The 22,836-nt window shown below is 43.0% G+C and overlaps 1 protein-coding gene across 1 annotated transcript in view; it reads left to right on the top strand.

The window, feature by feature from the left end:
- Window positions 1–22,836, top strand: part of DNAH10 (dynein axonemal heavy chain 10) — a 1,995,301-nt gene that overhangs the window by 930,020 nt on the left and 1,042,445 nt on the right. The window contains exons 31-33 of the mRNA XM_085636177.1: window positions 2,764–3,033; window positions 3,125–3,308; window positions 15,788–15,922. Coding sequence (XP_085492303.1) covers window positions 2,764–3,033; window positions 3,125–3,308; window positions 15,788–15,922 — 589 coding nt within the window. The remainder of the gene's footprint in view (window positions 1–2,763; window positions 3,034–3,124; window positions 3,309–15,787; window positions 15,923–22,836) is intronic.

Here is a 22,836-nt window from a genome sequence, read left to right as displayed (position 1 = left end):
CCTCTTCTCCAATCCAACAAGTCTGGGTGCCTGGGATGCCCATTGTATGCCCAGAACTGCCCTCCAGGGAGGTCACAGTCATTAGCCAATGGGCTATCTTGTTCCTTCCCTCCTGATGACTACTCCTCTGAAGTGGGGCATCTAGCTATCTCAGAAGGTTTCATTCTGCCCACTCTCTAGATGCAGAACTCCTCTTTTGGCATGTAAAGCTCCCTAGCCCAATCCGTAGGTGTCGCTACCAAGGGGGCTACATGCCTCTGGGAAACTGCTTCCTGCCAGGGAGGGGTAACACCTCTCTCCTATGCAGACTTCTATTGTGTCCTTTTCTTGAAGTCGTTTACACATCTCCCAAGGAGGGCAGAAAGCTGTCTCAGGGTCAGATCCCATGTGCAACCATGATCTGGCACAGGAGCCTTTGGGGAACAAAGTGGTGCTGTATTTTGCATGGCAGGGCTCTATTGTGAATACTGTCTAATCCAGAATCGTGCGGGTTCGGTCTTATTTTCACTGAAATGAGATAAGTTTGAATTTTATTTGTTTTACAGTACACCCATATAAGTTGCAATAAGGAATCCTTATTTAGACCCTCATTATGATGTTAGGCGTGTGCCCGACACCGTTTCGATGAGGTAACCGCCCGACTATAGGTCGGCGGGTCTGCATAATGAATTAGGATGTGACCGCACGTGGTGCGGTCGTAAATTTCCATTTTACAATGGGAGCTTGTGTGGCGGGCCGAAAGCGCATGCAGCACAAGCTCCCATTGTAAAATGGAAGTTTTTGCACATCCCTGCCGGTGCAGGGATGTGAAGGGGGCACCATAGGTGCACCCTAGAGCCTCAACCGTAAGGCCAGGGGAGAAGGGGGCCTGGCTAAAGGCCCCTTCTGTCACTCTCTGATAGCCTTTCCATGTCGGAAAGGCAGACATGGGAAGGCTGCCGGAAACCGGCATCATAAGCCTGACAGGGGAAACGCTGTCTTTAAGGGATTATGAGCGGCTTCTGACTGGCCGACAGGCTCCTTGAGCCCATCGGAACCAAGTTGGTTTTCCCAGCCAGTGTACACTCCGACCGTTGACATTATAATTCAGCGGTCAGAATGTAAACCTACCGATCCGACATCATAATTAGGCCCTAAGTGTTATGTCCTCAGACCCAGACATCATGCCCAATCTGATCTATTAAAGAAAGAAACAAACACAGGAGTGGGACCCATTAACCCAGGTGAGACCGGGTAAAGTTTTTAACATACAACAATGTTGGGGGTAGCCGCGCGCTTAACAAATTTCTTAATAATAATGTCTCAACTGCAAAACACTGAAAAAGAGGGGAACAATAAAAACAGTGATACAAATCACAACGGGGATGGAGAACAAAAGGGAGACTACAACAATGCAGCTGGAGCGAAAGGAAAGTATTATTTGTAAGTAGTTATAGCGGCACTACAGTACAGTTAAATATACAATGACCAAAAGCACATAAGGTGAACACTGGGCGTGTTTAGTTAGGATGAACGGCGCACTGACACAAGGGTGATGAGAGCAGTGTGAATGGTAATAAAAAATTAGGAAGTATGTGGTCAAGATTTTACAAAAAGATATATACAATGTTCATGTTTGGAAGTCAGATTAATTAAATTGACCACAATAGCGCCAAAGTTCTATGAAAAGTGCTTCAGTTCAGGTATCTTAAATTGCTTCTGATACTGGTGCTTTTGGTACTGGTGCTGTGACCCTTTGGATCATCTCCGCCCTTTTATTTTTAAACCTTGATGCCACTGGACAAACACCATCGCATGAAACCAGCTACAGTACAAAGTACTTTTAATGTGATCTTAAACCTCACTGCAGATAATAAAAATGCATTATAAGCTGCTGTAAAATTAAGTGAGTAGGAACTTTCCTTATTTAAAACTCTTGGTAAGTGTTTTTTTGGGTAGCTTATGTACAGCCATATTAAGAGAGCCATAACTTGACATTTTCAATTGTCACCTCAATAATAAATACGTTATATCAAAATTTATGAAATTAGAATATAATATCTATCAGAACCTTGAATTACCAGTTGCATCCATCTTAAGGAGATCAATCTAAATCATATTTTAGTAGTGCCAATAAATGATTTTTAACTTATATGTACAAATGGCCCTTTATGAGTTTACACCCACATTTGCAATTTACAAAAACTGGTTTTACATAGATAATTCTATGTAAAGTTTTGGAATACCTATAAATATACCCCTAAATATACATAAAAAAATTCATAGACTTTTCTCACCATGCAAATGGTTAGAGAGTTACTCTTGTAAAGGGGGGTCCATTTTAAGGGTTGCAATGAAAGTGAGCTAGGATGCAGGGAAAGAGTTTCTTCATGGTATAAAATATTTTCCTCTTGGAGAAAAAAAGTTTCAAAGTCTAGTTATACATATGAAAGGCATTTTGCATTTGTAAATGTACATTGTATATATTACATATCTTGAAATGCTTTTTTTGTAATCAGAAGTGGGAATTCACAAATGTTTTCAACCATTAAGCTAGCCAGATATTACTATGAAAATGCTTGTTTATTGACCAAAAGTTGAACATTTATTTCAAAAGCACATGGAAACCAGCTGTGGTAAAATTGTGAGTTTTTTGTGAATCCGACCCATGGTGGCCAACAACTGGAATTGTAGCAATTTGTTTTTATGTTTAAAGTTTGATTAAAAAATAATTGATTGATAATTATTTAAATTGTCACTTTAATTTTGACTCATTTTTCTTAGAGTTGACTGGATGCTGGATTACCAAGGGATGGTCGTTCTAGCTGGTAATCAGGTGTGGTGGACGTGGGAGGTTGAGGATGTCTTTCGAAAAGTGAAGAAAGGAGAAAAACTAGCCTTGAAGAATTATGCTAAGAAAATGCATCAACAAATTGATGAACTAGTGACCCGTATCACAACTCCTTTAAGCAAGAATGACCGCAAGAAGTACAACACAGTTCTTATCATTGATGTTCATGCAAGGGATATCGTTGATATATTTGTGAGAGACAGGTAAACTTACAAAAATGCTTGAAAGATGAATTTTTCTGTTACATTGTTAACTGCGGATGTTACATTGCTAACTGTGGATCTCTTTCCTTAGCATTATGGATGCCCAGGAGTTTGAATGGGAAAGCCAGCTTCGTTTTTACTGGGATCGGGATCCAGATGAATTGAACGTACGACAGTGCACTGGCACCTTTGGCTATGGTTATGAATACATGGGCTTGAATGGACGACTAGTCATTACTCCACTTACAGATCGAATTTACCTTACGCTTACACAGGTATGGTCTGAAAATATTTCCTTATCTTGCCTATTTACACTTACTTTACAGATTAGTATTTTGTTTGACATTTGTGAGTCTTACACTGAAGGAACAGATTGCATTTTACCAAAAATATGATTTACTTTTATAAAATATTTCAGACTCTTTTATTTGCAATCAAGAAACTGTTACCTAATATAACAAGCATTTTTAGGAGATTTTGAGCTATTGGCATTGTAAATGACAATGCCTTTTATTTATGTGTTTTGACAACCTGCGAACAGAGCCTAAACACGCACTTTGTACTTACAGTCCTTGCTTACGAGAAGCAAGGCTGGCAGTAAAAGAGGTGCAGTTACTGCCAGCCTTGCTTCTCATAAGCAAGAACGATAAAACTATAAGTAACATCAGTATGAAAGCACTGTCCAGCATTCTGTTTTGTTGCTAGGTTTGTGCTGTTTAAATACCCTTATTCCATGCCTTTGTATAGTGTGTGACTGTCGTTTGTATGATATACAAATACTGTTCAAATATGGTTGTCATTTATTGTTTAGTATATCTTTGACCATAGCCTATGCAGCCTGTTGACACTGTATATGGTTGTTTTGTATCCTTGGCCTGCTGACATTGTATATAGTTGTGTTATACCATGCTTAGTGGTGAGTGATATTGGACAGCTTAGAATAGATCAATGAATTGTTCTGTGATGGATTGCACTGGCTAGAGAGCAGCTAACTCTGGTTATAGACCTATGTGTCAGGGGCATGTAAGTCTGCACACACTGTACCTGTGAGAACAGCTCCGGAACCAATGGCCCTCACACTATATACCCAGTAGAAGGACACTCACAGCCCACCATGAGATGTTAAAAGTGATAGACATGGCCCCATCTTCCACAGCTCTGTAAATAACCAGCACCCCATATCGTACCTAAGAAGTTTGCGGTGGCCCTGCTCTGAGTCAAACTAGCGCTTTTGCATCTCATATACACACACATTTCTGCAATAGGCGCATTAACCCGCTAAGCCCCATCTCTGTTAATGGACCCCATTAGAACCACCAAAGGTCCAGGCCCAGGTGCTGAGAACTGCTGAGCTGCGCAGAGTGCGTGCTTCAGAGGGAGGTGTGTTTTCATTAGTGTTCCTGCCCAAGGTTGCCCATTCCGTGAGCTGAGTTTGACAGGCCTGGGTGAAAGCACCCAACCCACAGAGACCCCAGTGCTGAGTGCCTAGCCCTTCCCTGCTCCCCCTGGAGGTGGCACTCTGACCTGGCCTGGCAGCTGCCCTGAGCATCCCATGCACAAGCCTGGTGAAAGAACATTTTTAATATCCCCGGCTGGAAGGTCCCACGGGGTCTGGGGATCGTTTCAAAGTTAGGGGGGGTTACAGTTCGGAGCATCGTGGAGGAATGTGCACTCAGCCCCACCCCAGACTCAGCCCATGAAAAGATGAGGGCTGCTGAGCTGAAAGGCAGGGTCCAGGGGGTTGCTGTCAAGCCGAGGATCCTGGCAGAAGCCTTGCGGTGCAGTGGGGGTGGGGAAAAACATAGGGAAGATGAGGTGGGTGTAAAGGAAGGGGTAGTAGACAGAGGGGTAGAGGAAAGACAACTGGTAGTAGTGAGCTAATGCACCTGGGGGAAGGAAAATAGTGAAGAGGGTTCAGGGGCATCTTTGAACACATTGGCATAACACTGCTGCTTGGCTAGTCCGGCCCGCAGGGACGGGCATTCCTTACAGCCCCACCCATGCCTCCCCACTTTGCGGACTGATATTGTAGGGCTAGGGTTACTTCCTCTTTCAGGGCCCTAGTTATGCACATGACTACGTCAGTTACTTCATGGCTCTGTGCTTTTAGCATGGAAAAAATTAAAAGTACTGACGTCTGCGCACCTGGGTGGCGTCTGGATAGGCACTGCGACATCATAACCAATGCTGCAGATGCTGACGACTTCCAGTGGAGCCGAATGGAGCCACCCGACGGAGTGCAAGGGGTATTGCTCAGCAAAAGTTTCCGGATCCAGTCTGAGATCTGAGAAATCCAGATCCAGCCTACAGCTTGGGAAATTCAAAGGTAAGTCACCTGCAGCTAGATAGAGTTTCTACCAGATAATGCGTTACCTAAGGAAAGTAACTTGTCCTTCAGTTCTAGTGTAGAAAATATGTAAGTGGTTTTAAGTGTTTAGATATTCGGTAGATACCTCTACCTGCAGATTCTTCATCTTTGAATATTCCAGGCACAGACTGGATCCTGAAAAACCTTTTCAACAGCTCTCTGGTACCACAGATGGTGTTGGCTCCATTGTGATGTCAAAGGTGGAGTCCTGATGACCTAATCAGATTAATAAAGCCTCGAGTCTGGTGTCCCAACGGGAGTCCATTTCCTTTTTTTCTGCATCCATTGATGTAATCTGGAGTTCCTCTCTTGTGTGAGATATCTCACAATTCAGATTTCATACACATTGGTGCAGTAGGGTCATACCCCCTCCAAAAAGATCAAATGTAAGCCCTGTCAACATTTTGATGGTTGCATGTCCATCAAAGACCCGCACAATGACAATTCTTGTGTGACCTCTGTTGACGGATGCACCCTAATGCCATCAAGGAAATGCTGAGCCAAACTCATTTTGGCTTATTCCGAAGAAAGGTTTTGGAGTCTGCGTCGAAAAAGGTCACAGTCAAGGTCATGAAAAAGATCAAAATCCCCCTCAAGATCGTCACCCTCCACCAAGTGCTCAAAAGAGAAGCAACAACATCATAGGAAGAAGAATGGAACAATTCTTCTCACCGTTGAGTGAAAAAACCACATGTAAATCTCTTCCAGCTCCACCAGCCTCAGAGCCAGAGTTGGTGTAAAGTTCTGTGGCACCATCCCAGCTGGTCCCAAATCTGACTCAGTCAAGTCCTCCGCCACCATCACCTCTTCCTCCTCAGTCATTGTCAGTACCCATCCATCCGGTGCCGGGAGCGGATCCATCTGCCTTCATCCAAGCAAGCTTGAACACCAGAGCCGACAGCGCCAGTTAGCATCATCTTGCTGACCACAAGAGGCATCTTCACCCGGATAAAGTCCAAGATCTCTTCATTCTTTGTGACATACCTCAGGTGGACCTATTGCAACTCAGAGGAACGGTCATTGCCTGATGTTCTGTGCTCTCCAGTATTCATTGCAGGGAGCGTTGGAGGATGTTTTTCAGTTGACACTGTAAATTCACTATGTTTCTGTTTTGCAAAATCTACCTACTCAGAGACATTAATGAGATTTGTTTCCTGGTGTGCTGATTTAGTAAGAGATCCTCTGAAAGCATTCTTGTCCAACATACTACAAATTGCACTGTTTATAGCTCCACAAGGCTGTGCAGTAGCTACAATGAAAAATTATCTTTCAGCCCTGTCAGTGTTTCTTTGTCTAGGAGAACAACCCTCCTTGTTCAAATCTCTGGTGATTTTATGATTCCTGAAAGTTTTAACAAACAAGTATCTGCCAATATCCATCTTTATGCCACAATGGGATGTTAACATAATTCTGGCCTTTCTCACAGGGCTCTACTTAAACCATAGCACAGTTATAAATCGAGACTACTAACCCGTAAGACTGTTTTCTTAGTTGCCATTACTTCGGCTGGACAGGTTAGTGAGCTTCAAGCCCTTTCTGTTCACCCCCCTTCACATGCTTCTTCTCAGCCAAGTTATTGCTGTGAACTAAGGCTGCAATTATTCCTTAGGTGGTGCCTCCATTCCATCTAGGGAAATCCATCACACTACCAACCTTTTATCCACCTATGCATTATTCTAAAGAAGAAGGAAGGCTACACAGATTAAACTCTAGAAGAGAGGTCAACTAGTATATCAACCGTATTATAGACTTTAAAAAAAATATATATATATTTCATTTGATTACTTGCATAGTCATAGATTCATAACTTGGTACAGTACAGTGCTTTCAATTTGCATTATACTGCATTTTCCTTTATCTCTGAGTACTCATCTGTTTATTGCATGTATCTTCTGATTCAGCTATTCATCCCACGCCTGGGCCCTATCTATTTTGCCTAGGCCCCGTCTCGCATTCCTGATTAAGACTCTGCTCTCGCAGCCCGCCCTCTTCTCCAGCTCCCACTTCCATCTGGTGATGCTAGGGCCATTCGGTGCTTTCCACTTACTGGTAATTTACCGCTTGGCTAAAATAAAGGCCAGGTCCTGAAACTTGGCAGTAACTTTGGTCTTGGCTGTGTGCGGGAACAGGTTGAGCAGGCAATGTGCTGGTGTGCATGGCACTACCCTGTCAGATATTCGGGCCGTTTCTGTCGTCACCTCATGGCAGTAGTGTGCCGGGGCCCGGCAACTCCACATCATGTGGATGAAATTCGCTCACACTTCCCTACACCTCGGACATTCTGCATCATCCTTATGAAAGTAACCATTTATTTGTTCCGGAGTAATGTATGTTCGATGCAGTATGTAAAACCTAATCAGCCCAAACCTTGCGTTTCTGGACACCTTTGTCGCCCTTTACAATATTTTTCCCAGTCCTTGTCCTCAAGGGGCCGTCCTAGGTCTTCCACCCAGTGGTTTCTCAACCCCTCCAGTGGCTTAGCAGAGTCTCTCGCTGCCGCTCTATATAGACATGAGACTGCCTTTATGATGCCTCCAGCTATACCAATGTACTTGCATGTGGCGAGTTGTGGTGGCTCAAGGGTGCCCATCTTCCAATGTCGCCGCACCATCCCATGACTGCCCTTTGAAGCAGAAACTGACACTGTGGGATGCCCTAGTCAGTACTGAGTTCCTTGAATAGGAGCAGTTCTCTGTCTCTATACAGGTCCCCTACTTTCGTTGCCCCTGCCTGTTCACAGTCATCTAGTCCTCTCCATTGTCCCCTGTGTGGTAACGCCCTTACCACTATTAGTGGCAGTTCCGGTGAGTACGAGTGTCTCGTCTGGGTCCTCTGGAGGCATCTGCTCCAGCACCATTGAATCACTCTATGCTCATTGGTGTGTATGTGCTGTGGCTTTGCGGTTCTCATTAGGGTGCAGAGTAATTCATCCCTCTCCGGGCTGAAAGGGGGCACCCCCCTATCTGGTGTCATCCTTCCTGCTATCCATTGCGTGAATCTCTGCAGCTGCCCTGCCAGGTAATATGCCTCAAACTCCGGGGCTGCCAACCCTCCCTCTGTCGAAGGCCTCTTTAACGTGGCCAGGGCCACTCGTCGTCGTCCAGTCCCCCATATGAAGGCCGAGAGGCACGAGTCCAACCATACTATAGACTTAAGAATAGATGAATAACTATTCTTTGGGTGCGCAGCTTCCATAAAAAGTAAAGCAATCTACAAATGCACGATTTCCAGACGGATCATTCTTTGTAGCAAGATCTATTATGCCTTAGCTAAAAAAGATCTACCCTAGGAATGACAGCTCGATCCAGCAAACCATGTGCTCCAAAACAGCTGTTACTGGAGGAGTACCCATAGCAGATGAATACAAAGCTGCTACCTTGTCTTTTTTCCAAACTTTCACCAAACATTACTGTTTGGATTCTGAAGTAAGAAAAGACAGGCACTTTGCCTCTTCTGTACTTCAAGATTTTTTTAATATAAAAGCACAGCTTTTCTCAACTCTCTCCTCCAAGTTATTTCTTGGGAATCTGTTTAGTAATCTGCAGGTAGATATATCCATCAGGAGAAAAACTCTCATAGCGTTCCCACTTTTAATCTGGTGCCACACTAGCTATGCACTGCAACACTTGAAAGTCACGATAAAAACAAAACTGCAATTGGGATGCCGGTCTGGAGGCTTTATGACCTCACGACTCCATGCCTGATGGCGCAACAAAGTCAGTGCCACCTGTTGGCACCAGAGAGCTATTGAAAATGTTTTCCCAGATCCAGTCTGCACCTGGAATATTCATAGGTGAGTAATCTGCAGGTAGATACAAATATCTACCAGGTAGATTGTTACTGAAGGTAAGTAACCTTTTTATTTACTCAAACATGTGTATTTGTAAAATGCACATTAATCCAGAAGGGTATCTTGCTGCTGAATGACAGATGTTTACTGTTACCCAACTCAATGGTACTCATTTTATCGACCTCAGAAGGATGAGAGGCTGAGTTGACTGCCAGGATTTGAACCTGTGACCATGAGGTCAAATACAGGTCCCAACAGTGTATGCATTAGTCTACTGAGCCACCAGACCCACTTAACATGGTGCCAGGCTTAGGTTGACCACCTCACTCCTGTTCTGAACTAACATTTTACCTACAAATCATGGGTTTTAAGGTGTGTTAGGTTTATTTATTTCCGTGGATGCAAAATAAAACTACAACACCCTGAATGCATTAGGATATCACACACAAGTCCAGAACTGGAAACAGTGCCGCCATTGACCTGGAAAAAGGTGGTCTTACAAGTCACACTGTTTAACTTGAATAAAGAGTAATTATCTCATCAAATGTGTGAATATGTAATTGTCTTTGCTCGAAAGGGGGATGAATTTCTAGTATAAGCATGCAGTATCTCTGGGAGACTTTTATTTACTCTATTTTGACTCTGGGTATGATGTAGAGTTTGATGGCAATATAAAACTTGTTTTGGAGAAAAATACTTGATCCACAGGGAGAACCTACCTGGCTCAATTTCAGTAAGAATTCTCATGAGCTAGTTCAGTAATTTATTATACTGACTGCAGAGGTCTATGTGTGATTCACAAAAGTCACCTTCTGCAGCCTTTTAATAGCTAGACTCTGCTCTTCTGTAATTATTTAATTGCTGCACCTATCAGCCTGTGGTCTAAAAGAACATAGCAAGTGGCTGGATTCAGGTGACCGTGGTTGCCCTCCACCTACATGATTATGATTGTTTTTTGTTATTTTCGAAGACAACGATCAACGTTTTTTCAGCTGGGACTATCACTCAGTGGGGTTTTTCACCCACTGCGAAGATCTATGTATAATTAGTAAGTCTTGGATTCGAACGCAGGGGTGGTGGATACAGTCTTTCATTGTATTGGGGATGATGAAATGAGGACTGAGTCCATCTTACATTAGAAGTTGTGTTATAAATGTAGCAACTTCTCAACCCTGTGGCATGAGTAATGCACTCTCAAAGCTTCAAGAGAGCAAGTGAAGCAAGCCCTGGCTCCATGAGGAAACACAGATTGTAAAAACATGGCCACCAAACTATAGAGTACCAAAATCTCCACATTACAAGTGTGACTTCTTGAAAAGAGTAGGACCGAGAATTTGGCAGTGTGTGTTAAATCTATAGAGAGCATCAACATGTGTGTGAGTATGCTACCAGCATATCAACATTTAAATATCGACCTGCCATAATAGCAACTACCAGAATATCGATATCTAGGTTAGAATAGGGTTACTATACTTAATTCCACCTATTTATGCCTTGATTTATGTATAATTATATGCATTTCTGATGGATGTATCTACCTGTGGATGCCTCACCTTTTGAAATCCCCAATGCACTAGCATTTCACTAAAACCTTTTTTTACAGTTCTCCCACATCTACGAGGGCATTATAATGCCACGGCTCCGCACGCAACTCCGCGTGATGTCATCAGAGCCATAAGAAGCCTTCTTTGCATTGGTGACGTCAGGTCACTTTTTTCCACGTCTTCGACGTGTAACCTTTTTTTTCTAGGCTCTGCATAGTATCGGTGTCTTGCTACATTTTTTCTAGGGAAAAGTAACGTTGTTGCATTGGAATAATGTCACCACCGAGGAAGTCTGGATTCAAGTTTTGCAGGGACTGTGAGAGTCAAATGTCGATCACGGATCCTCACAATGACTGTCTTTGGTGTTTACATCTGGATCACAATGTCGACACCTGTTCTTGCCAGAAGATGAACCCTAAGTCGTTGAAGGAGAGGGAGGCAAAACTCTTCATGACCAGGGCAAAAAAAGAGAAGAGAGGATGTTGGAGGACTCATCCTCGGTCAGAGTTGCCCTGCCCACCCTTTGAAGTTGCCTAAAGAAAACAGAAGAAGAAGTGGCACAGTGGTTACCAGCATTGTTCTTCAAGCGATGCCTCGCCGAGGTTGGTGTCCCTGAGTCTGAGGACTCATGAAGGTAGAGATGAGGTGTGTCAGGCTCCATCTACGGGTGTCGCCCCGGCGTGGCTTTTGAGTCCAAGGTCTTTAACTCCACCTGGATATCCAGCTCCAGTCATTACCTGATCCAGTTCTTCCACCGGGGCCACTGTAGCCTATACCTCCTAGGCAGGAGTAGTAGTATCTGGTGTTGCCAACTCCGTGTCCTGACCCTCCAAGTTTTCTGAATGCTATGTATAGAATTTTCAGTAGGGCAAAGACTCCATCTGGTGCGCCTGTTCTGGCACAGTGTCAGCAAGCTCCATTCTTGCTGTTTATGCCGATGGCTCCAGCACTGGTCCCCTCTAGTGCCGAGAAGGGTATCCTCATCACCATTGAAAAAGGTTCGGCAAGAGTCTCCGGCGCCTATTGAACATCTGCCGGCGTTAACTGAATCCGTACTGGCATGAGGGCCTGGAGAAGTGTGGCTCAATGGTTAGAGCGGCAGACCCTGATGCAGAGGTCTGGCCCGGACCAGGGTTCAATTCCCGCCTCGGCGGGTCTTGGGCTCAATTTCCCCGGACCCAATAATTCTCGCCTTGGTGCCTATTCTAATCATGGGTCCCACTCTGCAACTCTGGGTAATAGCTTGCTTAATCTCCACAATGGCCCCAAAAGCGCTAGGATGCCTGGCTTCACCTTGGGGGTGCCCAGGAGTGGGCACTTCACAGGGAAAGGCCAGGAAGGGTTCCTCAGCGGTATGTGCACAGCGCCTGAGAGACCCTTTCGGGGGTGTGCGGAGCGCTATATAAATGCAGTACATTTACATTTACATTGCATCGTTCCACTCTGTTGACTCTGCCTTCTGCTGTACAGGAGCCTTAGTCCCCGGTTCTGTTGCCGATGCCACTGGTGTTACCTTCATCGGCGCCGATTCACAAGCATAGGTCCCAGAGACACCAAGGCTTCTTGAGGAGGAGCAATACTTTTATGACCAAAATCTGAATGTGGAAGAGGGTGAGATAATTTGTTTGGATCTGGAGTTTGACGTTGTAGAGGTGGCAAGCGGTCTCGATACCGCCCCGGAATGGGAATTGTTGTCACCAAAAGGCATCCCCCTGCCTGAAGTCACAACCTATCATTCTGTGATAAAAAGGCTGCAGAGATGCTAGCGTTACCTTTACCATCTATGGAACGTAAAAGTAAGCTATTGACGGAGGTGCTGCATTCTTCAACAACTTCATATGAGCCTATGCTGCTTTTTAATGAAGCTCTTACTGAGACGAATCTTGAAATTTTGCAGGAACCTGTGTCGTTGCCAGCAGTGTTTAGATTTGTTGCAAGCAAGTATAAGCCTGCCCCATAGGATTCATCATTCTTGTCCACAGACCCTACTCCAGAGAGTTTTGTGGTGCAAGCTTCCTGTTCCTCAAAGCTAACTCTCCGTTCATTTCCAACTACCCCTGCAGATAGGGAATCCTAAAGAATAGTCTGCATAGAAGGTGTTTTCTTCTTGTAGCATGGCCTTGAGGTTGACCAATGCAACCTATTTGTTGTGACTTTACATCCATGCGCTAATGGAGTCGGCTAAAGTAGTGGTCCCTAAGTTGTCTAATGAAGTTCTGGGGTATTTTTCAGAGTTGCTGAATGACAGTTAAGTGGCTGCCCGCCAAGTCATTCAGTCAGATTTGGATATGACTGATTCAGTCGCCAAGGCAATGGGATCTTCATTTGCCACAAGGAGACAAGCATGGTTAAGGGGTTCTAGTTTTTTGCCAGATTTGCGGGCAACGTTAATGAATTGTTAATGAATTTGCCAAATGATGGTTCCAAGCTGTTTGGTACCAAGGCAAATTCTGCCTTGGAATCATTCAGGGACAGTATGGCGACTGCAAAATCTTTGGGTCTTCAATCATGGCCTAGGGATTATAGGCAGTTAAGTAGGTTCCGGGGTTTGGTTGGAACTTTTCCTTTTGAGACAGAAGTCAACATCAGCCACCGCATATCAGGTAGTTTCTGGCAAATCACTTGGCCGTAGATCTGAACATGCGTGCGGACATTCTAAGTCAACAGTTTTATGCTGATCGCGAGTGGTGTCTCCATCCAGAAGTGGTATAACACATTTTCGGGCTATGGGGGACCCCTCAGATAGACCTATTTGCAAATCAAGAGATCGTACATTGCCCATCATTCTGTTGTCTTCAGTATCTGTTGCAAGGAGCTCTGGGGGATACTTTTCAATTGGACTGGGGTGCCCAACTGTTTTAAAAGTCCCTCCATACCCCTGATTCCTCAGGTTCCAAGGAAGATTTGCCAAAACTGGGCCCCAGTCATATTAATAGCCCCGGATTGGCTGCAAAGGGTATGGTATACAGATATTCTTCACCTCTATCTGTACCCACCACTCCGTCTCCCTCACAGGGCAGACCTCCTCTGGCAGTCGCAGGGGCAGGTTCTGCACCTTCACCTCCAGAGCCTGCACCTTTATGATGGAGATTGAACGGGGCAACCTGAGATCTTTTTCTCTTCCTCTGATGTGGTGGATGTTATATTATCAGGCAGAAGACACTCCTGCAAGACGGTTTATGCTGGCAGATGGGCGAGATTTGTCAAATGATGTGAGGAAAAGTCCACTGACCCTTTACAAGCCCATTTGTTTGATACTTTATGTTTTGCGCTTTCCCTAGCATAGCAATATTTTGCAATCGCAGCAGTTAAGGGATATTTTTCTGCCCTTTCGGCATTCCTTTGTTTGCCTGACCAACCTTCCCTTTTTAAGTCCCCTATAGCGTTAAGGTTTCTTAAGGGACTTAATAGCAAGTTCCATCCCACTTATCTTAATTTGGTGCTAACCTTCCTTATGGATGCTCCGTCTCAGTCCCTACATAGTTGTCCTTTAAAGTTACTGAATTTCAAAACTATTTTTCTTGTCGCCATTACATCTGCTAGTTGTGTTAAGGAATTGCAGACATTGAGTGTGAAACCTTCTTTCACAACTTTCTATGCAGACAAGTTGATATTGAGAACAAGGGCTGCTTTCTGACCAAAAGTGGTCACTCCTTTCCACTTGCGCCAGTCTATCACCCTGTCTACTTTCTATCCTCCCCAAATCTTTCTAAAGTGAAAGAAAGGGTTCATAATTTGATGCCTAAAAGGGCTTTGTGCTTTTATGTAGACAGAACTTGTGAGCTCCGGCTGGATGATCAGCTGTTTGTTGGCTATGTTGGCAAGAAAAAAGGAAAAGCAGTGCATAAGAGGACATTTTCCAGAAGGATTATCCTGTGCATCAAGAACTGCTACGCCATGGCTAACAAAGAACCACCTGAAGATATTAGAGCTCATTCCACTAGAGCTAAGTCTTCTATTTCTGCTTTGGCCTGAGCTGTCCCTGTGGTGGACATTTGCAAAGCGGCAACTTGGGCCTCCCTCCAAACTTTTGCGAAGCACTATTGTTTGGACTCTGAAGTGAGGAGAGACGGTTACCTTGCCCGCTCAGCATTGTAAGATTTTTTGGTATAGGTAGACAGTCTCCCACCTCCGAGTGTGGGACTGCTTGGAGACTCTATTCAAAAAGCGAGGAATCCACAGGTAGACGTTCCATCAGAAGAACAAGTCACCTCCCTTCTGTAACACCTTTTCTGGTGCATACAGTATCTCCCAGTGGATTGCTCACTGACCAACCGGACTCCTGTTGCTGGTCTGCAAGGATATTTGTACATTTGTACATTGCTTATATATGTATATATCTATATACATATGTGTTTGTATATATGATATGTATATATTTTATTTGAGACCTGCCATGTGTTTCCACATGGGTACTGTTGGTTTCACCTGTTTGCCTCGTAGGCTCGAAAATAATGCTGGAAACTGACGTCAGCACACCAACAAGGGCTTCGAATGGCTCCAATAATGTAACTCGGAGTCAAGTGCGGAGCTGTGGCATTCTGATGTCCTCATCGACGTGGGAAAGCTTTAAAGAAATGTTTCTGTGGAATGCTGGCACATTGGGGATATTCAAAAGGTGAGGAATCTACAGGTAGATACTGTATGCACCAATAAAAGCGTTACAGAAGGTAAGTAACTTGCTCATATATCCATACTTTCAAGGCGCGTAGATGTGGGGATAATAATGGTAAATGTATATTTACCTCCACAATATTCTGATAGTTAATATTTTGTTAGGTTAATATTTTTGTTGTCTAAATTCTGCCATACAACTGTGTGTGTGTTTGATCTTAGACAGAGCTTGAGAGCTGCCACTAAATTAGTGCAGCTCTAATAATTGCGCACAATGTAGACTGTTCTGGCTTGTGGAAAATTAAAAGGATGATGTTTAACATTAAGATATGAAGAATGTTTTACATCATTATTGTGTGATGTGTAGGACTAGATGACTTTTTAGGTTAATTTCCAAGTGTTTCTTACAATTCAATTGGTGCCTTTTGTTTCTTACAGGCTCTGTCTATGTATTTGGGTGGAGCTCCCGCTGGCCCTGCAGGCACGGGCAAAACAGAGACTACTAAAGATTTGGCAAAGGCCTTGGGTCTGCTTTGTGTCGTAACAAACTGTGGTGAAGGCATGGATTACAAAGTAAGTTCTTAATAAATGTGTCCCTGATTTAGTGATAAATTATAGAGTAAATTATGGCATTAGTATAATGTGGATATTTGACCCTATTGGACAAAACATCCAAATCAGGCATGTAAATTTGAATGTCTCCTTTGATCATGTACAGTGTTCTGCTGCTTTTAGGCTAGGTTGTCGCTGTGCAAATACTATCCATCATCCATTCATACAAATATACCTACATGCACAGACACTATTATTAGGAGGAAGTATGCATAAGTACCCCATAAGGCTTTTTGTAGCGCATAATAACCATAAATGTACAAACAGGGCTTCTGGGATTAGCCTTAATGCTCTCATATTCTGTTTGACAACAGTGCAGAAGTGGATTTTAAATCAAGGAGCAATATACCTTTGGATGTTTCTAAGGTTCGCAAAGCTCACAGACATGTGTAAGACCCTTTTTTGCAGCCGCAAACGGGAAAACCTCCTGTTTGCGGCCGCAAAAAAGGGTAATAGCATTTGCGACTCTCACCTATTAGGAGGGGGCGTCCCTTCCTAAAAGCCAGTCAACATGCTGTGTACTATTGTTTGCGACCGCATTTGTGGCCGCAAAACACTCACAGTTTACCACCTACTTCAGAGGACCCCTTCCCCTTTGTGAGTATGTTGGAAAATATTTTTTAATAGCAGGCAGTGCTCCCAGAGACCACTACCTGCCCTTAAGAAAATGAAACTGAAAAGTTTCATTTTTCTTTTTTAAATGCATCCCGTTTTCCTATAAGGAAAACGTGTTGCATTTAAAAGAAAAACTGCTTAATTAAAAAAGTAGTCCCAGACATGATGGTCTGCTGAGCCTGGCAGGCCACCATCCCTAGGAGGGCCTGTCATTCCCAATGGGCTCACAAATTTCGAGAGGCTCATTAATATTCATGAGCCTCGCAATTTGCGACCCCATTAGGAATCGCAAACAGTGTTAAACACACTGTTGTACATGCAAAATAGCGCCTTGCAAATTGCTAGTCTCAAATGACTCGCAATTTGCGATGAGCTATTTTGCAGGTCCTACATCTGACCCAAAATTCTTTAGACTGCTATATCTCAAGTGTAACTTCCAAACATTATCAATGCAGATAAAAGCTTGGTATTCTTTTTTTTACTTGTCTTCTGTTCTATTCAAATTAAATGAAAGACAATAGGAACATGCTTTTTGTCGATTGCACTGATGTTTTACTTCCTTTCCTCGTCCATTATTCCATTGTGTATGTGGCCATTTTAAATAGTTGATTGCATTACTTTCTCTTCAGGACTAGAATATTCTATCCATAGTACAGTATTTTGTCTCCAACAAATCCACTCAGCAGGCTGAGGCGTTGAGAGAGCAGCTGGAATGTGACATATTTTCCCTGCACAAAGTCTGCCCGAAAATTGTGTGAGGGCAGTTATTTTTGTAAACACACAGTTTGCAGTCCCGAATCGGTGCATGTGTCCGTTTCCACCCAAATCAGAATTACCAGAACAAGTAGGTGGAACGTTGGATAATGCCTTTCGCTTTGCTGATGACACAACTCTCTTTCCACGCAGTGGCATAGCAAGGGTGGCATGGGCCTGAGTACAAGCTAGGACAATGGGCCCCCAAGCTCCCCAACAGATATTAAATGACACCCATAATCAAGGTGTATTGGACTCTGTAGAACTCTGGGCCCCTGGTGACACAGCACCTGCTGCTCCATAGGTAGCAGCACCCCTTTTTCCAAAGACCTTTCCTGCTCTTACCCATCTCTTGGCAAAGGGTCCACCAGGCGTAAGGATTAACCGTCCATAGTAGTAAAACAAGTAAGTGGCCTTTAGATCGAGTATTCCATACTGAATTTGACTATATCTGAGGCCGCTTGATGGATGATGGTGAATGGCATAGTCAGGTTGGAGTGAGATCATTTCTGCCAACGTTAAAAGTTAATGAAAGAGAACAGTCCTGTGCACACATACAATTCATTAAATCAAAAATTGACATGAATAAGTACAATTCAACAAAGAAAACATCCATATATAAATTGGTAATTCCGTTTAATAAGCATATCCAGCCGACACGTGTTTCATCGTGGGACGTGTAAACCACGACTCTTCAGGGCTGGAAAGAATACAAAACATTTCATGCTAAGACATGTGCCTCAAGCAAAGCAATTACAAAATATAATGCTCAATATAAACGTAGGATACCACGCCAGTGCGAAGATAAAAAAGAAGAAAACACCACTGCTCCAAGAGGGTACTGAAGTGATGATAAGACCATGGTATAGAATAAGCCTGCACCACCAATCGGTGAAAAGTCACAAAGAAAGGGAAGGAAGGAAAAAGAAACAAAATCATCACCAATGCACCAGAATATAATGAAAGGTCCAAAGGCTATGTACCCAAAGAGTAAAAATTCTACAAAAATGAACTAACGCGTCCATACCTGAAGCTAGTGCCAAAATGACAGTAGATACTGCAAAATAAAACAATACAAACAAATAGTAAAAAAACACGTGTGTTCCTAGATGCCAAGACAATGATCAAAAAGGCATGTCTAAGAAACAGTAAATGAGAATGTCTTACCCCTCCACCGGTGATAATTCCAACCCGGTAGGGGATGCCAAATTGTGAGCGAAGGGTCAGTCGATCTGTGCAAATAAGTATCGTCTCTGTACGAATAAAAGATATAATACACCCAATGTAGACTGCACGTAAACACGTAAATAATAAGTCGATCCGAACACAAGTACAAGAAAACGATTCGTACCTTCAAAATTAAGCAACAAGGATCAAAGATGACTTCATGCCGCCAGTCACGTAAAATTCCGTTATACATAAAAAGTATCCTTAAAGAGTATTTTTATTTACTTGATTTCCGACACTTCGGCTACAGTACATTGCAGTCCGTCTTCTTCCGGGGCTACTCGGTTTACTGATTTCTACGTTCTAGTGTTCGGGTGCTTCCTGCTATATAAGTACTTCCGGGTCACGAGTCTTGGATTCACTCGCATACGGAATAGATGCCGCCAGGACGCTTTGACACTTCGTTCCATATGTAAGTACATAGTTAATTGCTAATCTGGTTCGTTGCTTTTACATACGGCATAGATGTTGATTGGACATCTCTTTTATCTTAGATCTAACATAGTGGGAGACATTAACGTTACCCAACTTTGTCTCCTGCTGTTGTTTTCATTTCAGACAATGGTTTGCTCAGACTTGTTCTAACAAATACGTTACCTGACACATACGAGCTGGAATTATTCTTTAAGGATACTTTTTATGTATAACGGAATTTTACGTGACTGGCGGCATGAAGTCATCTTTGATCCTTGTTGCTTAATTTTGAAGGTACGAATCGTTTTCTTGTACTTGTGTTCGGATCGACTTATTATTTACGTGTTTACGTGCAGTCTACATTGGGTGTATTATATCTTTTATTCGTACAGAGACGATACTTATTTGCACAGATCGACTGACCCTTCGCTCACAATTTGGCATCCCCTACCGGGTTGGAATTATCACCGGTGGAGGGGTAAGACATTCTCATTTACTGTTTCTTAGACATGCCTTTTTGATCATTGTCTTGGCATCTAGGAACACACGTGTTTTTTTACTATTTGTTTGTATTGTTTTATTTTGCAGTATCTACTGTCATTTTGGCACTAGCTTCAGGTATGGACGCGTTAGTTCATTTTTGTAGAATTTTTACTCTTTGGGTACATAGCCTTTGGACCTTTCATTATATTCTGGTGCATTGGTGATGATTTTGTTTCTTTTTCCTTCCTTCCCTTTCTTTGTGACTTTTCACCGATTGGTGGTGCAGGCTTATTCTATACCTTGGTCTTATCATCACTTCAGTACCCTCTTGGAGCAGTGGTGTTTTCTTCTTTTTTATCTTCGCACTGGCGTGGTATCCTACGTTTATATTGAGCATTATATTTTGTAATTGCTTTGCTTGAGGCACTTGTCTTAGCATGAAATGTTTTGTATTCTTTCCAGCCCTGAAGAGTCGTGGTTTACACGTCCCACGATGAAACACGTGTCGGCTGGATATGCTTATTAAACGGAATTACCAATTTATATATGGATGTTTTCTTTGTTGAATTGTACTTATTCATGTCAATTTTTGATTTAATGAATTGTATGTGTGCACAGGACTGTTCTTTTGCTTAGTTTTAGGTCAAATTTATTTGCCCTATACAATTTGAGGGGTTAAGGGGGCTCCCCTCCCTGTTTTGCACCATACAGATATTCAAGCTCACTGTACCTACGTTTATCTGCAGAGCGCCACTACTTCCTAATTTTTGAATACCCTGTTCTAAAATTTTTGACATTGTTGCTATTTAGGAAGGGCTGCCGCTACGTAAATCCATTACACTTTAACCAGGGGTTCCTTGCATCTGATCCATCTCAGTATGGATCGTGACAAAGAAGCTGAAGAACTCTTTGGCAATTTGGCCAAAGGTACTAATACTAATACACCTTCCAACAGTAACACCACTACACATCAGGAGGGTCTGAGGGATAAGTTCATCAAATTGGAAAAACTTAAGAAACTAGAAAATGCGAGATGGTGGGATGGAGCTACTCTTAGACAGTACCTTAGACTGGATAGGGTACCAAGGGGTCTAAGATCACAGATATTCCCCACCTATGACGAGCTAGACGAGGACCTGTTGGCTAAATGGGAAGAGGCGCTTAACCTCAAATCCAAAACTCTAATGCAAATCCTTATAGAAAGTGCTGAGAGGAAAGTCAATAAACTACAAACTGATATAGCTACCTTAGAAGATGAAATTAAAAATCTTAATCGTAAGGAAGCTACTGAGAAAAATTATGCGACCCTGAAGGATATACTGGCTATACACCAGAATGAGATCAAAGACAGGAAAGCGAGACAGCTCAAACGGGACGAATTGGACTACAAAATGGGCAGAATTTTTACTTATGCACGCAAGTATGACACACTTTTTCCTACCAGCACGGTACCAGACAAAACGGTTAGAGCTGACATCATCTCTCCAGCTTCTAGCTCCACTTCCTTAAGCATGCCGGTGTCTAGTGATAGTGAGCACGACACTGATCCTAACACCAAGAGGCAGGAGTCATCTTTTTTAAGGGAAGTAAGGACCATTCGGAGAGGAAACAGAGCCTCAAACACACGCACCACACAGGTCACAAAACACGCAGAGGGGGGAGAGGCGGAAAAGGGAGAATACAGGAGAAAACTACGTTCAGGCAACGAGCGGAACCCACTATAGACTCCATCTCTGAGGTTCAGGTTGTCAATTTATCATCCATGACACTCACTGCAGACATGAATTCATTGCTGAGTAAGGGCCTTAATTTTAATCCTACGGTTTCTGGTGATTTCTGTAGACTCAAAATAGATTTGTTTAAATTTGTTAGAGCTTTGAAATTGAAAAAATATTTTGCTGATAATCCGAAAGACAATAAAAGAGCTACTACAAAGTATTGTGAAGATGTCTTTGGTGTTCCCACTATTTGTGATATACAGGCCACTAAATTGCTCCTATCTCTGACGGATATAGAAGAGTCTCCTTACACCATGGTCCAACTGCTAGATGAGCTCAATATAGATACTTCTAGTACTCCTGTTAGTGGTCTAAAAAATAAGTCCAAATGGATACCCACACTTTCAGGGGGGAATGTGATTGATATCTTTTACAAAAGGGTGTTAGAGGATCTAAACCTGCATGAATCAAAAAGGAATAAGAGCAAGTGTGTTTTCAATGACAATCTAACATCAGGTGAACGTCAGGCATTAAAAGAACTTGTGGAGAACGAAGACATCCTTATCAGGGAGGCGGATAAGGGTGGAAATGTTGGTATCATGAATCGGGCAGACTATAACAATGAGATTCTTTCACAGCTTAGTGATCACTTATGTTATCATACTGTCACTCACAATCCTATGGGACATTTGACGACATTGATCAACAAACATCTCTCAGAGTGGCATACTACAGGTCTTTTAGATGCAGATGAGGTGGCCTATCTGAAGGTCTTTAGACCTACCTTTCCTGTATTATACACATTGCCAAAGATACACAAACAACTCCCATTTCCTCCAGGAAGACCAATTGTCTCTGGCATAGGAGGACCTACAGAGAGACTGTCTGAGTATGTTGACTTATTTTTGGGCCCGTTGGTACGAAATTTAGCCTCTTACATACAAGATACTAAACACATTCTTAGCATTTTGTCTGACTTTCAGTGGCAACCTGGCATGATTTTGGCCACCTTGGACGTAGTGTCATTGTACACCAGTATTGATCCTGAAATAGGCCTTAGAGCAGTCACCAAAACTCTTGAAAATAGGCCAGCAACACTTTGGCTACACAACAACATGCTGATTACCATGATGCAGCTCATACTTAACAACAACTTTTTTTTATTTGAGAACACATGGTATAAACAGGTGAAAGGAGTAGCAATGGGTTCGCGTTTTTCACCATCGTTTGCTAATCTATTTATGGGCTGTTTGGAGAAGGAATGGATTTGGGGCCCCAGTGGAACTGAATGGATTAATTCCATCATCTATTGGGGCCGCTATATAGATGATTGTCTTCTAGTGTGGTCCGGCAGTGAGAACGAGCTGTTGAGGTTTTGCACTTATCTTAACACCAACAGCTTTGGAATACAATTCACTATGGAGTACAGCACTACTAGTGTTACATTCCTTGATGTTGAACTTTTTGTGAAGAATGACAAATTGAACAGTCGTCTATTTCGCAAAGGCACCTCTTGCAATTCTTTATTGCATGCACACAGTAACCACCCATTTCATCAGGTGAACGCAATTCCCTATGGAGAATTTTTAAGAGCCCGACGCAACTGTAGTGATGAGTTGGAATTTGCAAAGTGTATTAAAGATATGAAACAGGGGCTATTCACCT

This window comes from Triturus cristatus, chromosome 11 (genome assembly GCF_964204655.1).
Source record: "Triturus cristatus chromosome 11, aTriCri1.1, whole genome shotgun sequence".
In the NCBI taxonomy this organism is placed as follows: domain Eukaryota; kingdom Metazoa; phylum Chordata; class Amphibia; order Caudata; family Salamandridae; genus Triturus; species Triturus cristatus.
The sequence above is the reverse complement of the archived record's forward strand: the minus strand, read 5'-3'. Positions and strand labels throughout refer to the sequence as shown.